At 39.0% G+C, this 18077-nt stretch overlaps 1 protein-coding gene across 4 annotated transcripts in view; it reads left to right on the top strand.

Moving 5' to 3' along the window:
* CLDN12 (claudin 12) overlaps positions 1–18077 on the top strand; it is a 77730-nt gene that overhangs the window by 1869 nt on the left and 57784 nt on the right. For 2 of the 4 annotated variants that reach the window (XM_037507546.2, XM_037507539.2), the window contains exon 3: positions 6284–9909. The exons of 1 other annotated variant lie outside the window; for it this stretch is intronic. In XM_037507546.2, coding sequence (XP_037363443.1) covers positions 6317–7051 — 735 coding nt within the window. In that variant the 5' untranslated portion in view covers positions 6284–6316 and the 3' untranslated portion in view covers positions 7052–9909. Of the gene's footprint in view, positions 1–6283; positions 9910–18077 lie in introns of those variants that run through there. One more of the 4 variants, XM_054692318.1, reaches the window with a different exon arrangement.

Consider the following 18077-nt stretch of genomic DNA (forward strand, 5'->3'; position numbering starts at 1 on the left):
CTGAAAGTCATTGTAGAAACAGATAGTCAAATGAGAAATGTGAAGTGCTTGTTTTGAAAAGTCCTTTTTTTAAAAAAAAAAAAGATTTATTTATTTATTTATACAAGCACTGGGTACAGTCAGAAGTGCGGGAGGGTGAGAGAATTCACAGAACCAGAGCGGGGAACAGAAAAGGGAGACCAAAGAAATACACTGCTGAGGGGAGCATTGGGTGTGGCAGGAGAGGTCTCTGCACCATTGGGACCCTCGCCTGTGGCCGGGGATCAAACCGGCGCTGTAGAGGCTGCCGGCAGCTTCGCACCCCAGCGCTCAACTGCTGCGCCACCAGGAGAAGCCCTGAAAAGAGTCCTTATTTGAACTTGGTCAGTTACTGCTCCAAGGAGATTGCTCTGTCATTATTATATGACCGTGATCATCTGTAATTGCTTGCTTAGATATCTAGAAGGAAAGCATGATCCTAGCTAAAGAAAGTAAATAGCCTAATAATAATTATTACAAACTTAAATTTCTGACCATATCTATTTAACAAAGGGCTTCGCTATTCATCATCTCACAACTACTTTGGGAGACTTTTTTTTTTTAATTTTTTTTTAATCGTAATGTCTTTTTTTTCATTTATGCAAGAACTGGGGTACAGGTCAGGGGCGTGGGAGGGTGAGAGAATTCACCAGAGACAGAGTGGGGAGCAGAACAGGCAGACAGACCAAAGACACTGCTGAGAGGAGCACGGGCGAGGCAGGAGAGGTCTGCTGCGCCATGTGGGTTTCTCCCTGGCCAGCCGGGACTCGAACCCTCACTGCAGAGGCTGCAGACAGCTTCCCAGCGCCGTGTGGGAGACATTTTTTACGGATGAGAAATTTGATGTTGAGAAGACATAGGTGACTTGTCTAGTTTGTAAATAGTAGGTGATGGCTGGCAACAGAGATTCTGGTGTCCTGGGCTACAAAACCAAGCTACCTCTGAAAGGGAAACAAGCCCATACATCTATATGTAAGCCCCAGCTCAAAGCTGTCACGCAGCTAGTGTTCATGAGTATGTCTCAGATTTGTAAAGATGTTTTTCAGCCTTGCACATTTACAAGGCTGAAAAGGTTTCCATATGGGAAAAGATTATTACTTTTCCCCATTGCTATTTTTAAAATGAAAATAAAAATATAAATAAATTATTTGGCTTTGTAAGCAAAAATTAATTTGATATGTTAACCACTCTCGGTGAAAAGGGTATATCCAATATGTAATGTACCTAATAAATTGAACACATAAGAATGAACCATCATAATAGATCGATTCTGAAAGTTAGCCAGTGATGCCAAACCTAGATATGTATTCGCAGAAGCATAGTCTGTGTGTAAATACATACTAAGAATGGCCCTATCTTTTTTTGAGAAACTTCTGGAGGAGGAAAATGAACACTGTTTATAGAAATGGAAGAGACTTTGGCCAATAAAGAATAGCAAATAGCTATTCTTTAGGAATTCTAAAGAATAGCATTCCTCTAGAAGCTATTTGGAGGCTTGAGAACATGGGATATGAATGAGTGAACAAAATCAAACATAACTTTCTGTATCCATACTATGTTCATGTGGACCTTCTTTTGGTTTGTTCATTCATTTACAAATAGTTGTGGCCTTCTGTGTGCCAGTGTTGGACACAATGGGAGAGAAAAAAAACCAACAGAAGGCTCTCTGTCCTCATGGAATTCAGAGTCTGGTAGGAAAGATAAACACTGAACAAGGAATTATAAGCATAATTGTTGCTACCAAAGAGAAAGTACAAAGACGTTACCAGAGCATAAACCAGGGCAGAGGAGAGATTAAGGGCCAGGGAGGAGAGGGGAAGTTTAGAACCAGCTCCTTCCCTTTCCCCCTACCCCCCTTCCTGAATGTTAGTTAAACAAAGAATGAAATGGGATTAAAAATATTCTAGGAGGAAGAATGACAGGAGGAAAGGCCCATAGCTAGAATAAATGTAGAAAATTTGAGAAGAAAAGCAGCATGTCTACATAGACTGTAGTATGTGGGTAGGAGAGTGACATAAGAAGTTTGAAAATTTGCCAGAAACCAGATGGCTGGGTTTAGAAACAGTGGAACGGATTTTAAACTTTATTCAGAGGGAAATAGGAAGCCATTGAATATAAGTTGAAGTGATAGTAAAGGTGTTACAGGGCAGGGAGAGGGGCAGGCCAAACCCCACAAACCTGCCTATTCTAAATGGGTTATGCCATCTGCCGCATCAACACAAAACATATGAGACTTTAATGGGAAGGAACTTTAATACAACTAGGAAACAAGACAGGAAAGGCAAAGAATCTAGTTTCTAAATGAAGCACCCAAAGTTACCCGTCCCCTCGTGGGTAAAACTCCATCCAGATGGGATTGGCCCAGAGCAAGGCCCCAAAGCCTGCCACAAGTCTAAAGCATCTTCTAGTGGGGACCCTCAGAAAAGGGTCAGAAACAACCAGACAAAGCCTGGAAGGAAAAGAGCAAAATCAAAATCAAGATAAAAACTGCCATTGTCACCACCCCACAGATCTCACCCACATCTGTGTCACCCAGTCTACGACCAAAAGACAAGCGCAATTTCTTCACGTGTCTAGGCTCCAGGCGCCTCCTCCAGGTCTCCCTCTTGCTCTCCATCCTGCTTTCTTCCTTCCTCAGTCTCCTCTGCAGCTTTGTTCTCTCCCTGCTCAGCTCCACCCTCCATTTGGGTGGGGCAGGAAACCTGGAACCTCCCCCTTTCCTGGGGACCACCCTGTTACAAAAGGATCAGGTTTGCATTTGAAAAAAATTATCCTGGATTCAAAATTAATTGGCATAGAGCATAAGTAGAGGTCTTTTACCCTCTCAGAATGAACAAATCCTAACCTGAGAGTCAGCATTATCTGACTCTCATTAAATATAATCTGTCTCCCAGTTGTCCCTATAAACTGTTACTTCATTCCTCTAGTGAGATATATGACTTATCATTAAATTATATGTGTGTAGAGTTAAGAACAGGAAAAGTAAAAGCAAAAGAAAGTTGTAAAGAGCTAGCACATTACTTCCAGCATCAAGGTTGAAATTTAGGTAAAGTGTTGAGGTTAATTAGTATTTCCTTTCCCCAAAATGCCAATATATCCTTGTGGATTATATAAATAGGACTGTTAGTCAACCTTTGGGCTTTTCTGCTTAAGCATAATAAGCAAGTTCAGGGAACAGATAGAACACTTGCTTTGATTTAATAAAGGATACATTTGAACACACTTGATACTGAAATAAATATTAACCTACCTCTGTTCATTAGTACCCTTTGATAGACTGTCATCTAAGAACTACTAGAATTTATAATAGTAAAGTTATCATCCTGATCTTGTTTCTCATTCCATTTACAATGTAGGAATCAGAGCTACAAGGCAGCTTGACTGCAGAAATACCAGTTACAATGGTAACTCCAAGTATTTGACTCCTACCTCTGAAAACAAAAAGAAATTGTGCTTGGGTTAGGACTCTAAGTAGGTTAGCTGAATGAGTTCTGAAGCTTTGAAAGTAACAAGAACCTTTTTCTTTTGTCTTCCAACTTGGATCAAATCATCATTCTCTTTCATTGTTTAGTCTTTTTCTAATCCTGTATTGATACACTTCTATCAGGTATCTTATTGGTTTGCTTTGCTTACTTAATATATAATAATCACTTGATATTTGGTAGTTATGTAGCTGATACATTGCCAGCATTTTGAGTTTGCATAGAAGAGCATATTTTTTTCCTCAGTCTGTTAACACATTGGGGCAAGATCCAGTCCCTCTAAGTGTCCCTCCAGGCTAAACGGTTTTGCATGTACTAGATACTCAGTAAGTACTTGTTGAATGACTGATTGCTTAGAAATATCTGCTTCCTTCTCCAATAGTCCACCTTTATAAATTGTCTACCTTTGTGGGTTACTGTGGTCTTGAATAGGGTCCAGTACTCATTTATTCAAATATTCCTAGGATGATGTGTATGCCAGGCACTAGCAAGTTGTTTACAGTGTATTGGGAAGACGGGAAGGAGCAAAATCCAACATGAAGTTGAATTCTAAGCTTATCGTCATTAGTACCTTTCTCAATGTAAACATTCTCAAACCTGCACTATAGTTTCTATTGCTGGACCAAGATGGTTGTTCACTAAAATTAAGAATGTTGATCATTTACTCCTGCCCCCAGTTTGCATAAAAAAATAAATTAGGACTATAATTTCATTATTTTAAGAGTTTTTATCTGTCATTTTTTTAAACAATTGCTATTTCTGAAAAAATTGACAGAAGAAAACATGATAAATAAGTAGTAAAAAATAATTAATAAGGAAACTTTAGAACTACTGTGCCTAAGTTGAGAACTTTTAAAAATGACATTTGTGGGCCTTCCCTGGTAGCGCAGGCGGTTGAGCGCCGCGCTGTGAAGCTTCCGTAGCCTCTGCAGCACTGGTTCAATCCCGGCCTGCGGGTGAGGGTCCCACGTGGTGCTGCAGACCTCTCCTGTCGCGCCCACTGCTCCCCTCAGCATTGTATTTCATCAGGCTGCCTGTTCTGTTCCCCACTCTGTCTCTGGTGAATCCTCTCATCCTCCCGTGCATCTGGCCTGTACCCTGGTTCTTGTATAAGTAAATAAATAAATCTTTAAAAAAAATGACATTTTTGCTTAAACTCTGATTTTATATTCTACACGTGTATATGTATATATCTATCTCTGTATAAAATATGTAGTATGTACGCATGCCTGTATATTTTCTGCTAGCAAAATTGTTCCTTTCTTTATGATTGGATTAAATATTGTTTTCTAGAGAGCATTGTGTCTTCTCATTCACATTTGAATTTGTTTGAATCATGTCTAAACTCAGCTTCCTAGTATTTTGGTCTTTTTTCAGAGCTCCCAGGAATTCTGTTCTACCATTTTAGCAGATAATATTTGACTCTGCAAAGGATGATGGATTCTTTCAACAGATGAAATAAGAATTTTCCCAACCATGCCCCTTTGTCATGATCTGACTAAAAGAAGTAAATGTGTTAACTCATTGAAGTAGTGTGTCTGTTGCCTCATAAGGTGCCTTGGTAGAGAAAATACATTTGAGTGGTGTTTGGAAAGTGCATTTCAAACCCTTGAAGAAATTAAAACTAAATTAGGCACTAATTTTCACAGTTTGTCATGTACAGAAAAAGAATACAGTCTTTCCATTTGGAATGGGAGAACAACCTGGCTACTTTTTTCCTTTCCCGTGTAACATAAGCATTAATAAAAAGAGGTTGTCATTACTTAAAAATCTCTGCATTCATCTTATATGAGTGTTAGTAAGATAATAACCTGAGAAGCAGTCCTTTCATCTTGAATCAGCCATGAAGTAGTGAGCAGAAAATTTCAGGAACACTTGCTGTCTTCTTGTTCTTCGGAGAGGAGTCCATTTATGTTTAGTAACTTTCCAGAGCTCCTGGTATATAGGGATGAGATCAGGTTAATTTTAACTTTTCTTCAAGATTAATTCAATGTTTTCTAAACAGCAGTTTGCCAAGTATGCCACGCCCTGAGCTGGTCACATTTGTATTACACTCGCACTGTGCTAGGCATTTAAGTACCTGACATTATATTATTTCATTGAATACTTAGAACAACTAATGAGATAGGCAGTTATTCTCATTTTGCAGATGAGAAAAATAAGACCCAGAAGTTCTGTAGCTGACCCAAAGTCACTTGACTCATAAGTGTGGAAGTGGGCATTAGAACCCTGCCCTCAGCCACTCACAGTCCTGTAGGGCCTTTTGTCCTGCACCTTTGTCTTTTACGAGCCATCTTCCCCTCTGTTGTGTGCTCTCATTTTACATTTACCTGAGCCTTTATATTTATGTTGTATGTACTTGATGGTCGCTTTGTGCATTGACTCTTACCATCTGGGTGGCCACTACATGAAAGTACTTGGTATATGTGTGTTGAATGAGTGATTATTGACAACTGAGAGCATTTTCAGATGTGATGTTAAGAGAATTTGAAATTAATTTGGTTGTTCTTCTGATTCACACTGAGGAAGAATATGCTTGGCTAAATATGCTTATTTGCTCTGTGACCCCGTCAGTTGTACTGAGGGTATGCGTGTGCACCTGTGACCCGGGGTCACATGTGGAAGTGTTTATGTACATTCTTCTTGCACATAGAGATGAAACTAGAAGCAGGATTTCCTTCCTTGTATTGATATTTCATTATTAGTAGTATTGTCAAGCGGCACCACGCTTTCTACTCTCCTATTGTCCCCTCATGATTTGTCCTTTTGTGTATCACCTCTAGTCTGACTGACAGTACTGCACCAGCCTGCCTGCCATGGGCTGTCGGGATGTCCATGCAGCCACTGTCCTCTCCTTCCTGTGTGGAATTGCCTCAGTGGCAGGCCTATTTGCAGGCACTCTACTTCCCAACTGGAGAAAATTACGACTGATCACATTCAACCGAAATGAGAAGAACCTGACTGTTTACACGGGCCTGTGGGTGAAGTGTGCACGATACGATGGAAGCAGTGACTGCCTGATGTACGACACAACTTGGTACTCATCAGTTGACCAGCTAGACCTGCGGGTCCTCCAGTTTGCTCTGCCTCTCAGCATCCTGATCGCAATGGGTGCCTTGCTGCTCTGCCTGATTGGAATGTGTAACACGGCCTTCAGGTCCTCTGTGCCCAACATCAAACTGGCCAAGTGTCTGATCAATAGTGCAGGCTGCCACCTGGTGGCTGGGCTGCTGTTTTTCCTGGCAGGTACTGTGAGCCTCTCCCCATCCGTTTGGGTCTTCTTTTATAACACCCATTTGAACAAGAAGTTCGAGCCAGTCTTTACATTTGACTATGCAGTGTATGTCACTATCGCTAGTGCCGGGGGCCTCTTTATGACTTCCCTTCTGCTGTTTATCTGGTATTGTGCATGCAAATCTTTGCCTTCTCCCTTCTGGCAGCCATTGTACTCCCATCCTCCCAGTATGCATACTTACTCACAGCCCTATTCAGCACGCTCCCGCCTCTCTGCCATTGAAATTGACATTCCAGTAGTTTCACACACCACCTAAAGGGGATATAGTTAAAGAAAACTTCTTGTAGCCTCACATATTCCTTGTGCAAGGAGCTATTTTGGACCTGTATACATTTTCTTTTCATTTCTGACCAGTCAATGAAGCCAAATTTGTATGTCCTGGTAGAATGAAGTGCTGCTAGTTTTTATGAGAAGTACATTATTTTCAATGTGAATCATTCCTTTTATCTTGCTTCTTACACTAGAAGGATTTTTAACCTTCATATTGATTTATGATAAGTTTAAGTGGAAAGGTCGTTCGTCTCCACTGAGGTTGTTTAGAGCAACAGGGTTAAGTCAGAAATGATGGCTAAGAGAAGGTATTGTCCACAATCTTTGTGACTATTTCAGAATATGTAGTGTACTTTTTTCTATAATACCTTAAAACTGGAAAAAATGTAATTTCAGCTATAAGAAATTTCTGTCTGGTAAGGGTAATATTTTAACATTAATCAGTCTGCCAGTTTAAAGCTATAACTTCTCTCTTGATCTAATTGTACTAAATAGGGTTTGATATTTTGAAGATTATTTTCTTCTGTGAGTTCCTTATCTTCTACCTCATGACAGTGTTTTAAAAATAAAACGCATTTTAAATGATGTTAGAGAATAAGCCTAACATTTTAAATATCTACTACTACAACTAATACTTAACACAATTTTAAAAGCTAATGATTCTATAAATTGTATTATTGGAGTTAAAATATGCCAATATAAATTGGTGCTTCCTCTGAGGCAGAAAAGTCTTTTTTTCCAGATGTAATCTGCCAAGTGGTACTCATGTCCATATCAAATCTCTTAGTGACTAAGAGAAATAAATAAAGAGGCCGAAGAAATTCATTTTCTTTTAGATAGTGGTTGGGGGCAGACATCTGTTCTTGAGTAACAACTTCAGAGGAACACTCTGATGACTGCCTTTGGAGTGATGGGTGAAATAAGGCAAGACTTTGCCATGACCACATTCACCATTGATTCACTTCCTGCCCCCATCACAGATTATTTCCTGAGCATTTATCTTTGCCCAACACTTTAGTAGGTGCTATAGAAGATATATGAAGAAGTATGAGATCTGGTCCCATCCAGTGAGCAATTTTAATCTAATAGAGATCATCAAATTCTGTTATCTGACATGGAACTGTCTGACTTCATTGGCATCTGGTCTTAATTTCTCAATCATTGATGCAGTAACGTATTTCAATTATAGAGACATGACTTTTTGGCAGCTGACTTATTACACAATACCAACGTTATGCTGTGACTTAGAAGTTTAATTCATTGGATCCTACTTTGTTATTTGAACACCTACTTTAACTGTTTTAATAATTCTATGTCATATTCATGAGAATGGGCAAAAGTGATAAGGAAATTAAATTGTTCATTTTTATCTGTGAAACTGATGTATTAAAGAGGGAAGAGTATTTAAAATCTCTTTTCTAATGGGGTAACATTTAGTTGAAATCATGTTAACACTGAGATGAAGCTTAGAAATTCAGGGATATTGGATATTTTATTAATTTGAGCTGCTTAATTGATGTAATTTGTTCCATATATTCGTAAGGATTTTGTTCTGTTAACCATTACAGATTTCACAAATAGCTAGTTGCATGGTAAACAGATTATGCTTCTTTTGCAAATCTGAATATGATTCTAATACTTTCGTAGATGTGATACTTTCTCCCCCCTAATTCCAACACTAGTTTGTGTATATAACAAATAAATCCATCTGTGTAACTTTGACATGCCATCAGTAGAAAGCATGCAAGGCTATGGTGATTTCTTACTTCTAGCTTCTGATTTCTATTAGTTCTGTCCCTTTAACTCTTCTTAGAAAAACTTGAGTTTTGATCATCCCAAGATGATGGCAGGTAGGATTTTGAGATTAATATTAATTTGCCCTCTTCACTAATTTTAGTTCCCTCTCTCACTTGATTTGTCCAGAAGTATCAAGAATTCCACCTTTCTCCTGTTCCTTGTATAATCAATATTAAAGAAAAGTGGATTCAGCCATTAAACACTAGACATGAGATCATAAATATTAATGTTAAGCTCTCCCTGTAGGAATCTTTTGGTTCCTAATCCATAGCCTCAAATTCATATTTATTAGGGATTTGCTTGGAAAAAGAAACAGAGTTTCCCTTATTGTCTTTAATATTTCAGATTTGCTGTCAGCAGCTTTCTTCAAGGCCATCAAAGGAAAGCAAGTATTTATAATTCTTTTTAATAACTTTTGAGCACTCAAGATCAAGCTATTCTTGTGATGGGGTAATAATCTTTTTTTGTTATTACAAGCCTATTAATATTAAGGGCCTTTTACAAAAGCCAGCTTGGAAAACAACCCTAAATGTAGTGTGATGTACCAGATTTGGTTTACCCAGCCATGAGAGGAAAAAAATCCTAAGTTTACTTTACTTGTAAATATACACTATAACAGATTATATGTTTGCTGTAAACCACAATGTAAAACCTCACTGTACTGTACTGTACAATGTAAAACTAAACTGCACTGTACTTCTTGATGTTTATTAAAAGATGTATTTTTACAAGTTTCTGTTTCTTCATTTTCCATGATGTTTTAAGGTGAAATATTTTGAGATATGTTTCTCAAATATATGTAAATTGAAGAAGACACAGTCTCATTTAAAGTCCTCAAAATAACAATTGGAAAAGAGTTGGAAAACACGAATTTACTATTCTAGTACCATTCTAAGAGTGATCCTAGGTATTCACTGAATCATTTTAATCACAAAAAAAAGCATTGAACGAAATCAGGTGTGTTGGATTTACCTCATCAACGGGGTTTCCAATGGTCTATGATCTTGGAGAGTGGGAGTTCTCAGTTGGTTAAGTAGCAGGACCTTTCTTGCTCTTGAGCTAATCAGGAAAAGTGGTCCTGTCAGGTAAGTTACCTCAAAGTTTTTGAAACCTGGGAGGAGCTTTTTAGTTCTTGGGTTATAGGAGTGCGTAGTTCTTATATGCACTTTTCACTGAACCCATGGCTTTTTGACAGTGCCATAGATGTCAGAACCTATGTTGCACTGAAAATCTGAAACTGCTTCAGGATAGGCATCCCCAGCTGATTACACTAACACATCACAATCCAGAGTCAACCCCTTAGTTGGGCAGGCTCGCTGAGAGTGACTAAATGCTAGGGAATGTCTTCATCCTAACCAAATTAACAAACTGATATACCAAGAAGTACAGATTACTTGGAACCACTATCTGAGATTAGTTTTCAAAAATACATCCTATACATAGCTCCTTGGAGAAAGAGATTCCAGCGCTGGGATAGAAAAGTACAAGTACTTTCTTTTTCTAGAAAATAAAATGCTCAAAGATGATAGGGCTTACTGTGTTAATATAAAAAACAGGAAAGAAAAGCTGTTTTTTTTCTTTTTTTGAAAAGCAATTTCTTATAGTAAAATGCCAAATAATGAAAAAGATGGATTTAGGAAAAAATTAATAGAACTAAACTAGCTGGTCAAAGTTTGATGAAAAACAATGTATTAATCTCAAAATACTGCTCCACAAATGAATTACTAATTTCAGGAAAAAAATAGTAACTTGTAATGGATAAACATTATTAATAAGAAAAAGTAACATCATGTACCTCCCGATAATAGGCATTGAGAAGGCCACACCATTGCTTTTGTGGTATTCTATTAAAACTACATAGACTGAGACTAATCTTGAGGAAATGAGCAGCTTGTCGGTTCCATGTTTTTTTTGTTTTTGTTTTTGCTTCCTTCTCTGTCCTGATCTTGCTACCTCTTCATTTTTCTAAAAAAGCTTTAAAAACTTAGTTTAAGTTGGCACCAAAATAATTTTTAAGATAATACTTCTAGGAGGTATTTTGAAGAGATTGTGTCAGGTCTACTGTCCTGAAAAAGGGAAGATCCCCTCAAAAGATGTCAGTCAAGATCGCCGAACCAGAAAGTTGGTGGGATCTTAATCAACTGTCCTGTTTCCATTGGTCAGCAATATTTTCAATCTTAAAGCATGCTGACAGGTTGACCTAAGGGCTGCCTCTCTTCTTCCTCCCCTCCCCACCTTGGAGGAAACTTTCAAGGAGAAAGTCATTTCTTCCTGTTCTGCTGGGTGTGTCCACACCTCATCCCAGAAAGGTCCTGTGTCAGTGCCATAGCCTGGAGAGCCCTTTAAGCCTTACTGCAGGATTGTGGAACTAGGTAAGAGTAGGCTCAACTGTGTCCTACCAAGCTGTCATCTGAATCTGCTATCAAAAGGGAGCTTGGAGTTGTTGGTTGCATTTTTGTTGGAAATACGCTAATTTTTCAAACCATTCTGCTCAGAGAACTTCTTCAATAAACTGTCCTTATTTTGTGTGACTAGAGCCTGTATAGCCAGAGTACAGTGATCATAATTTTGAGTGGTTCTCATTCACCAAAATCTTTTATAGAAGGAATATATGCTCATGTTTCCAGGGTTTTGCTTTGTTGAAATAGGTGTAACAGCTTCTCTGTAAGAGAAAAGGCATTATTGATATATATATATATATATATATTAAGATTTATTTATTTATTTATACAAGCACTGGGTACAGTCAGAAGCGCGGGAGGGTGAGAGAATTCACCAGAGCCAGAGCGGGGAGCAGAGCAGTCAGAAGGACCGAAGTACACTGCTGAGGGGAGCAGCGGGCGGCAGGAGAGGTCTGCGCGCCATGTGGGACCCTCCTCCGGTGGCCGGGGAGCAAGCCGGGGATCGAACCGGCGCCGCAGAGGCCGCGGGCAGCTTCGCAACCCAGCGCTCAACTGCTCTGCCACCGGGGAGGCCCTGAAATTGATTCTTAACTGAGCTCCAGCATTGCTCTGTCTTTCTCCCTGCTGTGAATATATCTTGTACATGGGCAACAGAATAAATACAATGAAAAACAAATGTGACCTGATCTCCTCCCTATTTAAATATTTCAATGACTTCCTCTCAGAAAAGAGACCAAGCTTTGCTTTGTGCCTGAATGGAAGATCTTGTTTAGTAATATACGTGAGTACATCAAAGGCTATAGTACTAGGAAAAACAAACAGCCTGCTTGGCTTCATAGAGCAACAAAAGAATTGTCTAGAAGATTTTTCTTACTGTGTCCATAGGTATTCAGTCTTAGTGTTATTGACACTAACAATATCTTATAAGTCTAATGTGTAATAGAATCCAAATTCAATAAAATAGGAAAGATCCCTTTTCAAGTGACTAGATTGGTTAGCATTCCTTATTTGAGGAATTTCTGTTTCATGTATGAAGGAAAGAATGGCTTGATGAATGTGGTAGTTAACTTCTAAGGTGACCTGCAGATATTCCTACCCTTGTGTGGTTCCGTCCCACGTTGGGCAGGGTGCCCAGTGTGACCAATAAGAATTCATTGCCAGGGCCTCCCTGGTGGTGCAAGGGGTTAAGTCTCAGCACTGTCAAGCTATAGCAGCCACTGCAGCATGAGTTCTATCTCCGTCCAGGGAGCTACCCACATGGCGCAGCAGACCTCTCCTGTTTTGCTGCTCCCCTCAGCAGTGTATTTCAGTGGATCCGCCTGTTCTGCTCCACACTCTGTCTCTGGTGAATCCTCACATCCCCCCCACCCCCGCACCTCTGGCCTAGACCCAAGTTCTTGTAAGTATAAATAAATAAAAATAAATCTTAAAAAAAAAATTCATTGCCAAAGTGTGGTACACTAATCTGAAGTATGTGTGTTGAGAGTAGGAGATACGAAAGATAGGAGCTTACATTGGTAACAGAATTCTTTCTAATTTTGGTTAGGTTGTGAGTGACTGCTTTTGTTACCAGAGAATTAACTGAATTATCAAAATATATGAAGTTTGGAATAGAAATTAGATACATTTACAATCAAGTGAATCTGATATAGTGATTATGTTGTTGTTATAGCATTCATTCCTACAAAAAGGAGAATATTTTTACCTAACCAACTGATTATTTTTTGGACCAGTCCTTCAGAAAGAAAGACTGATAGTTTCCCAGGTGGAGAGGAAATAGTTGATTTTAAAGCGCAGAAGGCAATTGAGCTGACAAGCAACACCTCCGTATAGTAAAACAAATAGCAAGATAAAAAGCCCGTGGCAGCAGTTGTGAGATGAGGATTGATAGAGGGAAGCTGAATTGTATTGCTGTTTCAGTGCAGAGAATTTAATCTGATTGTTTTCCCACCACTTGACCTAAAAAGGGGCCAAACTGGGCAGCTTGGGACTTCTAGAATGGAGCAGCCTAAAGATACTGAGCTCCTTGGTGGGAGAATAAAAGAGATTCATGGAAGAAAATGTGACCTAACTGGGGGGTGACATAAAAATGGGAGCCTGAAAAGCCAAACCCTCCTCTTCTTAAGTTGCATTTAAGTGCAGAAAGCTGTAAACGCTCAACTAGAGTAGGGAGAGATTCGTACGTTTTTCCGAGGTAAAACCAGAATGCCTGTGAAATTAAGCTAGCTTTCACAGGGAAGAGAGCAGGAATTAAGGAGGTCCTAATACCATGTGTGGTAAATGAGAATTACCAATACAGTTCAGCTCAAGTCAAGTGAAATTCTATGCCTTTTGAAAAAAAAATAGTAGGAAAGAATGAACAAGAATGCCATTTATTCAGAGAACAAAAGTATGTGTGATTAAAGAGGTAAAGGAATCAAACTTTTAGGATGCTCCGAAGAAAAATGGCAAAGGAGAAAAAAAATATCATCTCATGTTTTATTTAAAACCCTGTTATTGTCAGTCACACATCAAAAGACTGGCAGCCTGTCTTTCTGTGTTTATGTATTTGTTTTTGTTTCTACAGATGTCTCTGAATTTTTTGTTAAAAGCAGTCACTCGCACTGCCAAGAGAAATTAGCAATGCTTCCACAGTGGCGTAGACATGACTCATAGCACAGACAAAGCAGAAGCTCTCCTCCTACCTCAATTCCTGCTGGATCTGTGCTTTTGGAAGCTTTTGTGACTTGAAGGCAGGAGACTGTATGATCACACAAGGCCTGTGACCATATGATCACACAAGGCCTCTGAAAGGCCCTGCCCTTGGTTTACTATTCTGTGCTTGCTGCCTTGAAATTCTTAATAATTATTATTTTTTATTTTTTGATATTAATTTTTTATGTAATTATTCATTTTTAAACAATATTTGCTTTCCTCCAACCCCTCAGGTGTAGTCCCCGTAGAGTTTCCTTCACCAATGCGCCTGTGCACCATCACCTCAGTCCCCTGTGCTCCTCATCAGTGTGAAAAAATAATAACAGTACAACTACCTCACACCATGCACAAAAACCAGCTCAAAATGGATTAAAGAACTAGACATAAGACCTGAAACCATAAAATATATAGAAGGAAATATAGGTGAAACACTACATCACATGCACCTCAAAGACATCTTTACAGATATCTGAAAAGTGAAGGCAAAGATAAACAGCTGGGACTACATCAAATTAAAGAGCTTCTGCATAGCAAAAGAGACAATAACAAAAACAAAGAGAAACCCCACCAACTGGGAGAACATTTTTGCACACAACGCTAATGATAAAGGACTGATGACAAAAATCTACAAAGAGCTGATGAGACTCAACAAACACAAAGAAAATAATCCCGTCAAAAAATGGGCAGAAGAGCTAAAAAGAAACTTCTCTGAAAAGGAAATGCAAATGGCCAACAGGCATATGAAAAAATGTTCAACATCACTTGTAATCAGGGAAATGCAAATCAAAACTACCATGAGATACCATCTTACACCAGTGAGAATGGCACATATTAAAAAAACTAGCAACAACAAATGTTGGCGAGGGTGTGGAGAAAAAGGAACTCTTCTGCACTGTTGGTGGGAGTGCAAACTGGTCCAACCACTATGGAGAGCTGTGTGGAGATTTCTGGACCTACTAAACATAGAGCTTCCATATGATCCAGCAATTCCACTCCTAGGTATTTACCTAAAGGACACAGAAACATTAATTCCAAAGAGCACCCCTATGTTTATAGCAGCACTATTTACAATAGCTAAGCTTTGGAAACAACCCATATGCCCCCCAAAAATGACTAGATCACGAAGATGTGGTACATATACACAATGGAATATTACTCAGCAATCAAAAAAGATAAACACATGCAGTTTGCAGCAACATGGGTGGAGCTGGAAGGGATCATGCTCAGCAAAATAAGCCAGAAATAAAAAGAAAAATACCGGATGGTCTCACTCATAGCAGGAATCTAGAAAATCTAAATAAGGGACCAGGAAAAAGAATAACTATAAGAAAGAAAAAAATCAAAATCAACAAACAACTATGAACCAGAGACACTCTATGAGGGTGGGTGGGGAAAGGAATGAATGGGGTCAAAATAAGGGGGTTGCAATTGTTTTGGGAATATAAAAATAAAAATAAATTAAAAAAAATAATAACAGCACAAAACACAACAGAGCAAAATTGGACAATTATAAATCAGAGACATACTGCAGGGGAGGAGGAAGGAGAAGGCTCAGAGAAATTCTTAATTTTTAAACAAGGAACCCCGCATTTTCATTCTGTGTTAGGACTTCCAAATTATGTAACCAGTCTTGTACGAGGGCACACTGGACAAAGCCATACACTTTGAAGGCAGGCAGATGTGGGACTCTTTCCTAACTGCTGCTTATTTGCTATGCAGTGAGAAAATTATCCTCTGAACCTCAAATTTCCGTCTGCAATGAGGAAAGTGCTGTCTACCCTGAGGGGTTATTACTGTGAGTATTAAACATTGTTGTATAAAGGAATGCAGATAAAATACCTAATAAAGGATGCCTGACTTCACTATGATTGCTATTCGAAAAAGCCAAGTTGGGCCTCCCTGGTGGCCCAAGGGTTAAAACACAGCACTATGAAGCTATCCACAGCCACTAAAGCGCAAGTTTGATCCCCAGCTAAGGAACTACACACATGACACAGCAGACCTCTCCTGTCTCGCCTGCTGCTCCCTTCAGGAATGTATTTCAGTCAGTCTGCCTGTTTTGCTCCCTACTCTGTCTCTGGTGAATCCTCCCACCCACACCTCTGCCCTGTACCCCAGTTCTTGTATGCATAAATAAATATTTTTAAAAAATCAAACAAAAAAAAAAAAAAAACAAAAAAGCCAAGTTCAGAATCAAATCACAACTGATGTGTAGTTCTGGTCATAGAAAAAAAGTATCTTTATAAAAGCACATCTCTATTTTTGTTTTATAGCTTAAAGGTCACTTACTGATATACATTGCCGGTGCTGTCACTTTCACCAGGATCCACAGTAAGACAGAGTCATAGTAGAGACTAATAAAATTAACAATATTCTTAAGTAATACCTACTTCATGTAGTTCTGTTCTTCATGAATCTACTTCAAAGAGGAGGCCAGTGAATTTCCCTGATTGTTCCAATTATGAGGGTAACCAGATTATAAAATTTAAAAATAGCTATATTATTGTGCCCTTTCTGATAACCCGGGCCAAAAGGTTTTCCCACTGTTTCTATTACACAAGCAGCCAGACCCCTTCTCCGGTTGGAGGAAATGCAAAGTAAAAACCTTATGAAGTAGCTAAATTGCCTTGATCTTTAAGCCAGGCCCAAATAGGTGCAGTCTGGGAAACATTTCCTTGTTTTTTATTTTTTATTTTGGAAGAATGTGGCATTGAGCCCTAATTTACCAAATCCAAACCACACTACAGTACTGCCTGGTAAGCTCAAGTGGTCGCACTGTTGGGAGAGGAGTTAAGACAAGTACTGACATAACACAGGATTGAAGTGATGTATCTCAAACCAACACAACTCAGACTATCTAAAGGTGGTTGATTCTCACTATTCTTAGTAATTGATCTATGAGATCACCATAAATACTGGATACTAAATCATTGCTTCTGGGAGAAATTAATTTTTCTGGAAATTTCCAGACATATTTTAATCAATCAATGTTCCTTGTTCCATGAAAACAACATTCAGCTGTTTTATGTTTTTTCCTGTTTTAAAATGTTTTGTTATATGTTGCTGATTCCTTAACATTGAACTCATGGCCGGCAGCACTGTTACTCATGCTTGAACACAGGGTATCTAATGGGTTTTCTCCAAGAAGCACATCATAGCTTTCTTGCACTGAGGAACAATGGACAGTATTTCAATATACTTGCGGATGGCGGGGTGAGGGGGTGGCTTTTAAACAAAATCACCAGTAAAAAGCACAACAATGTGAAAGAGACAAGTCACTCAATAGATGTGAAAAGGACACTTATTTATAGTATGAAAGTTGAAATAAGCAAGTATAGTGTTGCCTTGCTGGACCTCAGCTGGGAACAGGCAAGTCTGCTGCTCATCTGCCTGGGCCCACAAGTGACTATGAAAGCTTTTGAGTATTGATTTGGGAGTTACACATACATTTTAGTGAGTAGGTGAATTTACAAATAAGAAACCCACCGATAATGAAGGATCAATGGTGAAAGGTGAGAGTATGTGATTCCGCTACCTCATTGGACTTAAAGAGGAAACAAATCCAGAGGGCTGGTTAGACATGAGCACAGATGTGAAATGTGGCTGTTTCTCTCATCTCCTTTTCCAATAGCTGCAGCAGACCATACCCTGAATATGGTGTTGGGAGACCTTGAATCTCTGTAACCCTGGGTCTTGTTTTACTAGCTGGGCAACCTTGGATAGGCATCCGAAACTCCCTGTTCTTATTTCTCAGTTTCCACATGTATTCGTTGTAACAGTAATGCTAGCCTTCTTCCAAACGTGGTTCTGAAAGTATCGTTTTGCTTACTGTTACCTAATGTGGGGGTGTCAGAATTCAGGAAAACACAGTATAAGGATAAACATTCTCTGATTAAGTTGACATGCCTAAATAAGATAAAGTAATTGAGCCAATAGTTTGAAGACCTGCCCTTCACTTACTCTAGGATTTTAGAGGGAATAAGGGAGTGGGAAATAACACTTAAATTCTGATGTAACAGCTCTGGGGGAGGGTCCAATGAAAAGGTGACCGTCATGATGGACAGGAGTTGGGCATGTAGAGGAGACATTACAAAAGACCAAGCTCTTGGTGGTTGCACA

This window comes from Talpa occidentalis, unplaced genomic scaffold, assembly GCF_014898055.3.
Source record: "Talpa occidentalis isolate TD23 unplaced genomic scaffold, MPIMG_talOcc4v2.1, whole genome shotgun sequence".
In the NCBI taxonomy this organism is placed as follows: Eukaryota; Metazoa; Chordata; class Mammalia; order Eulipotyphla; family Talpidae; genus Talpa; species Talpa occidentalis.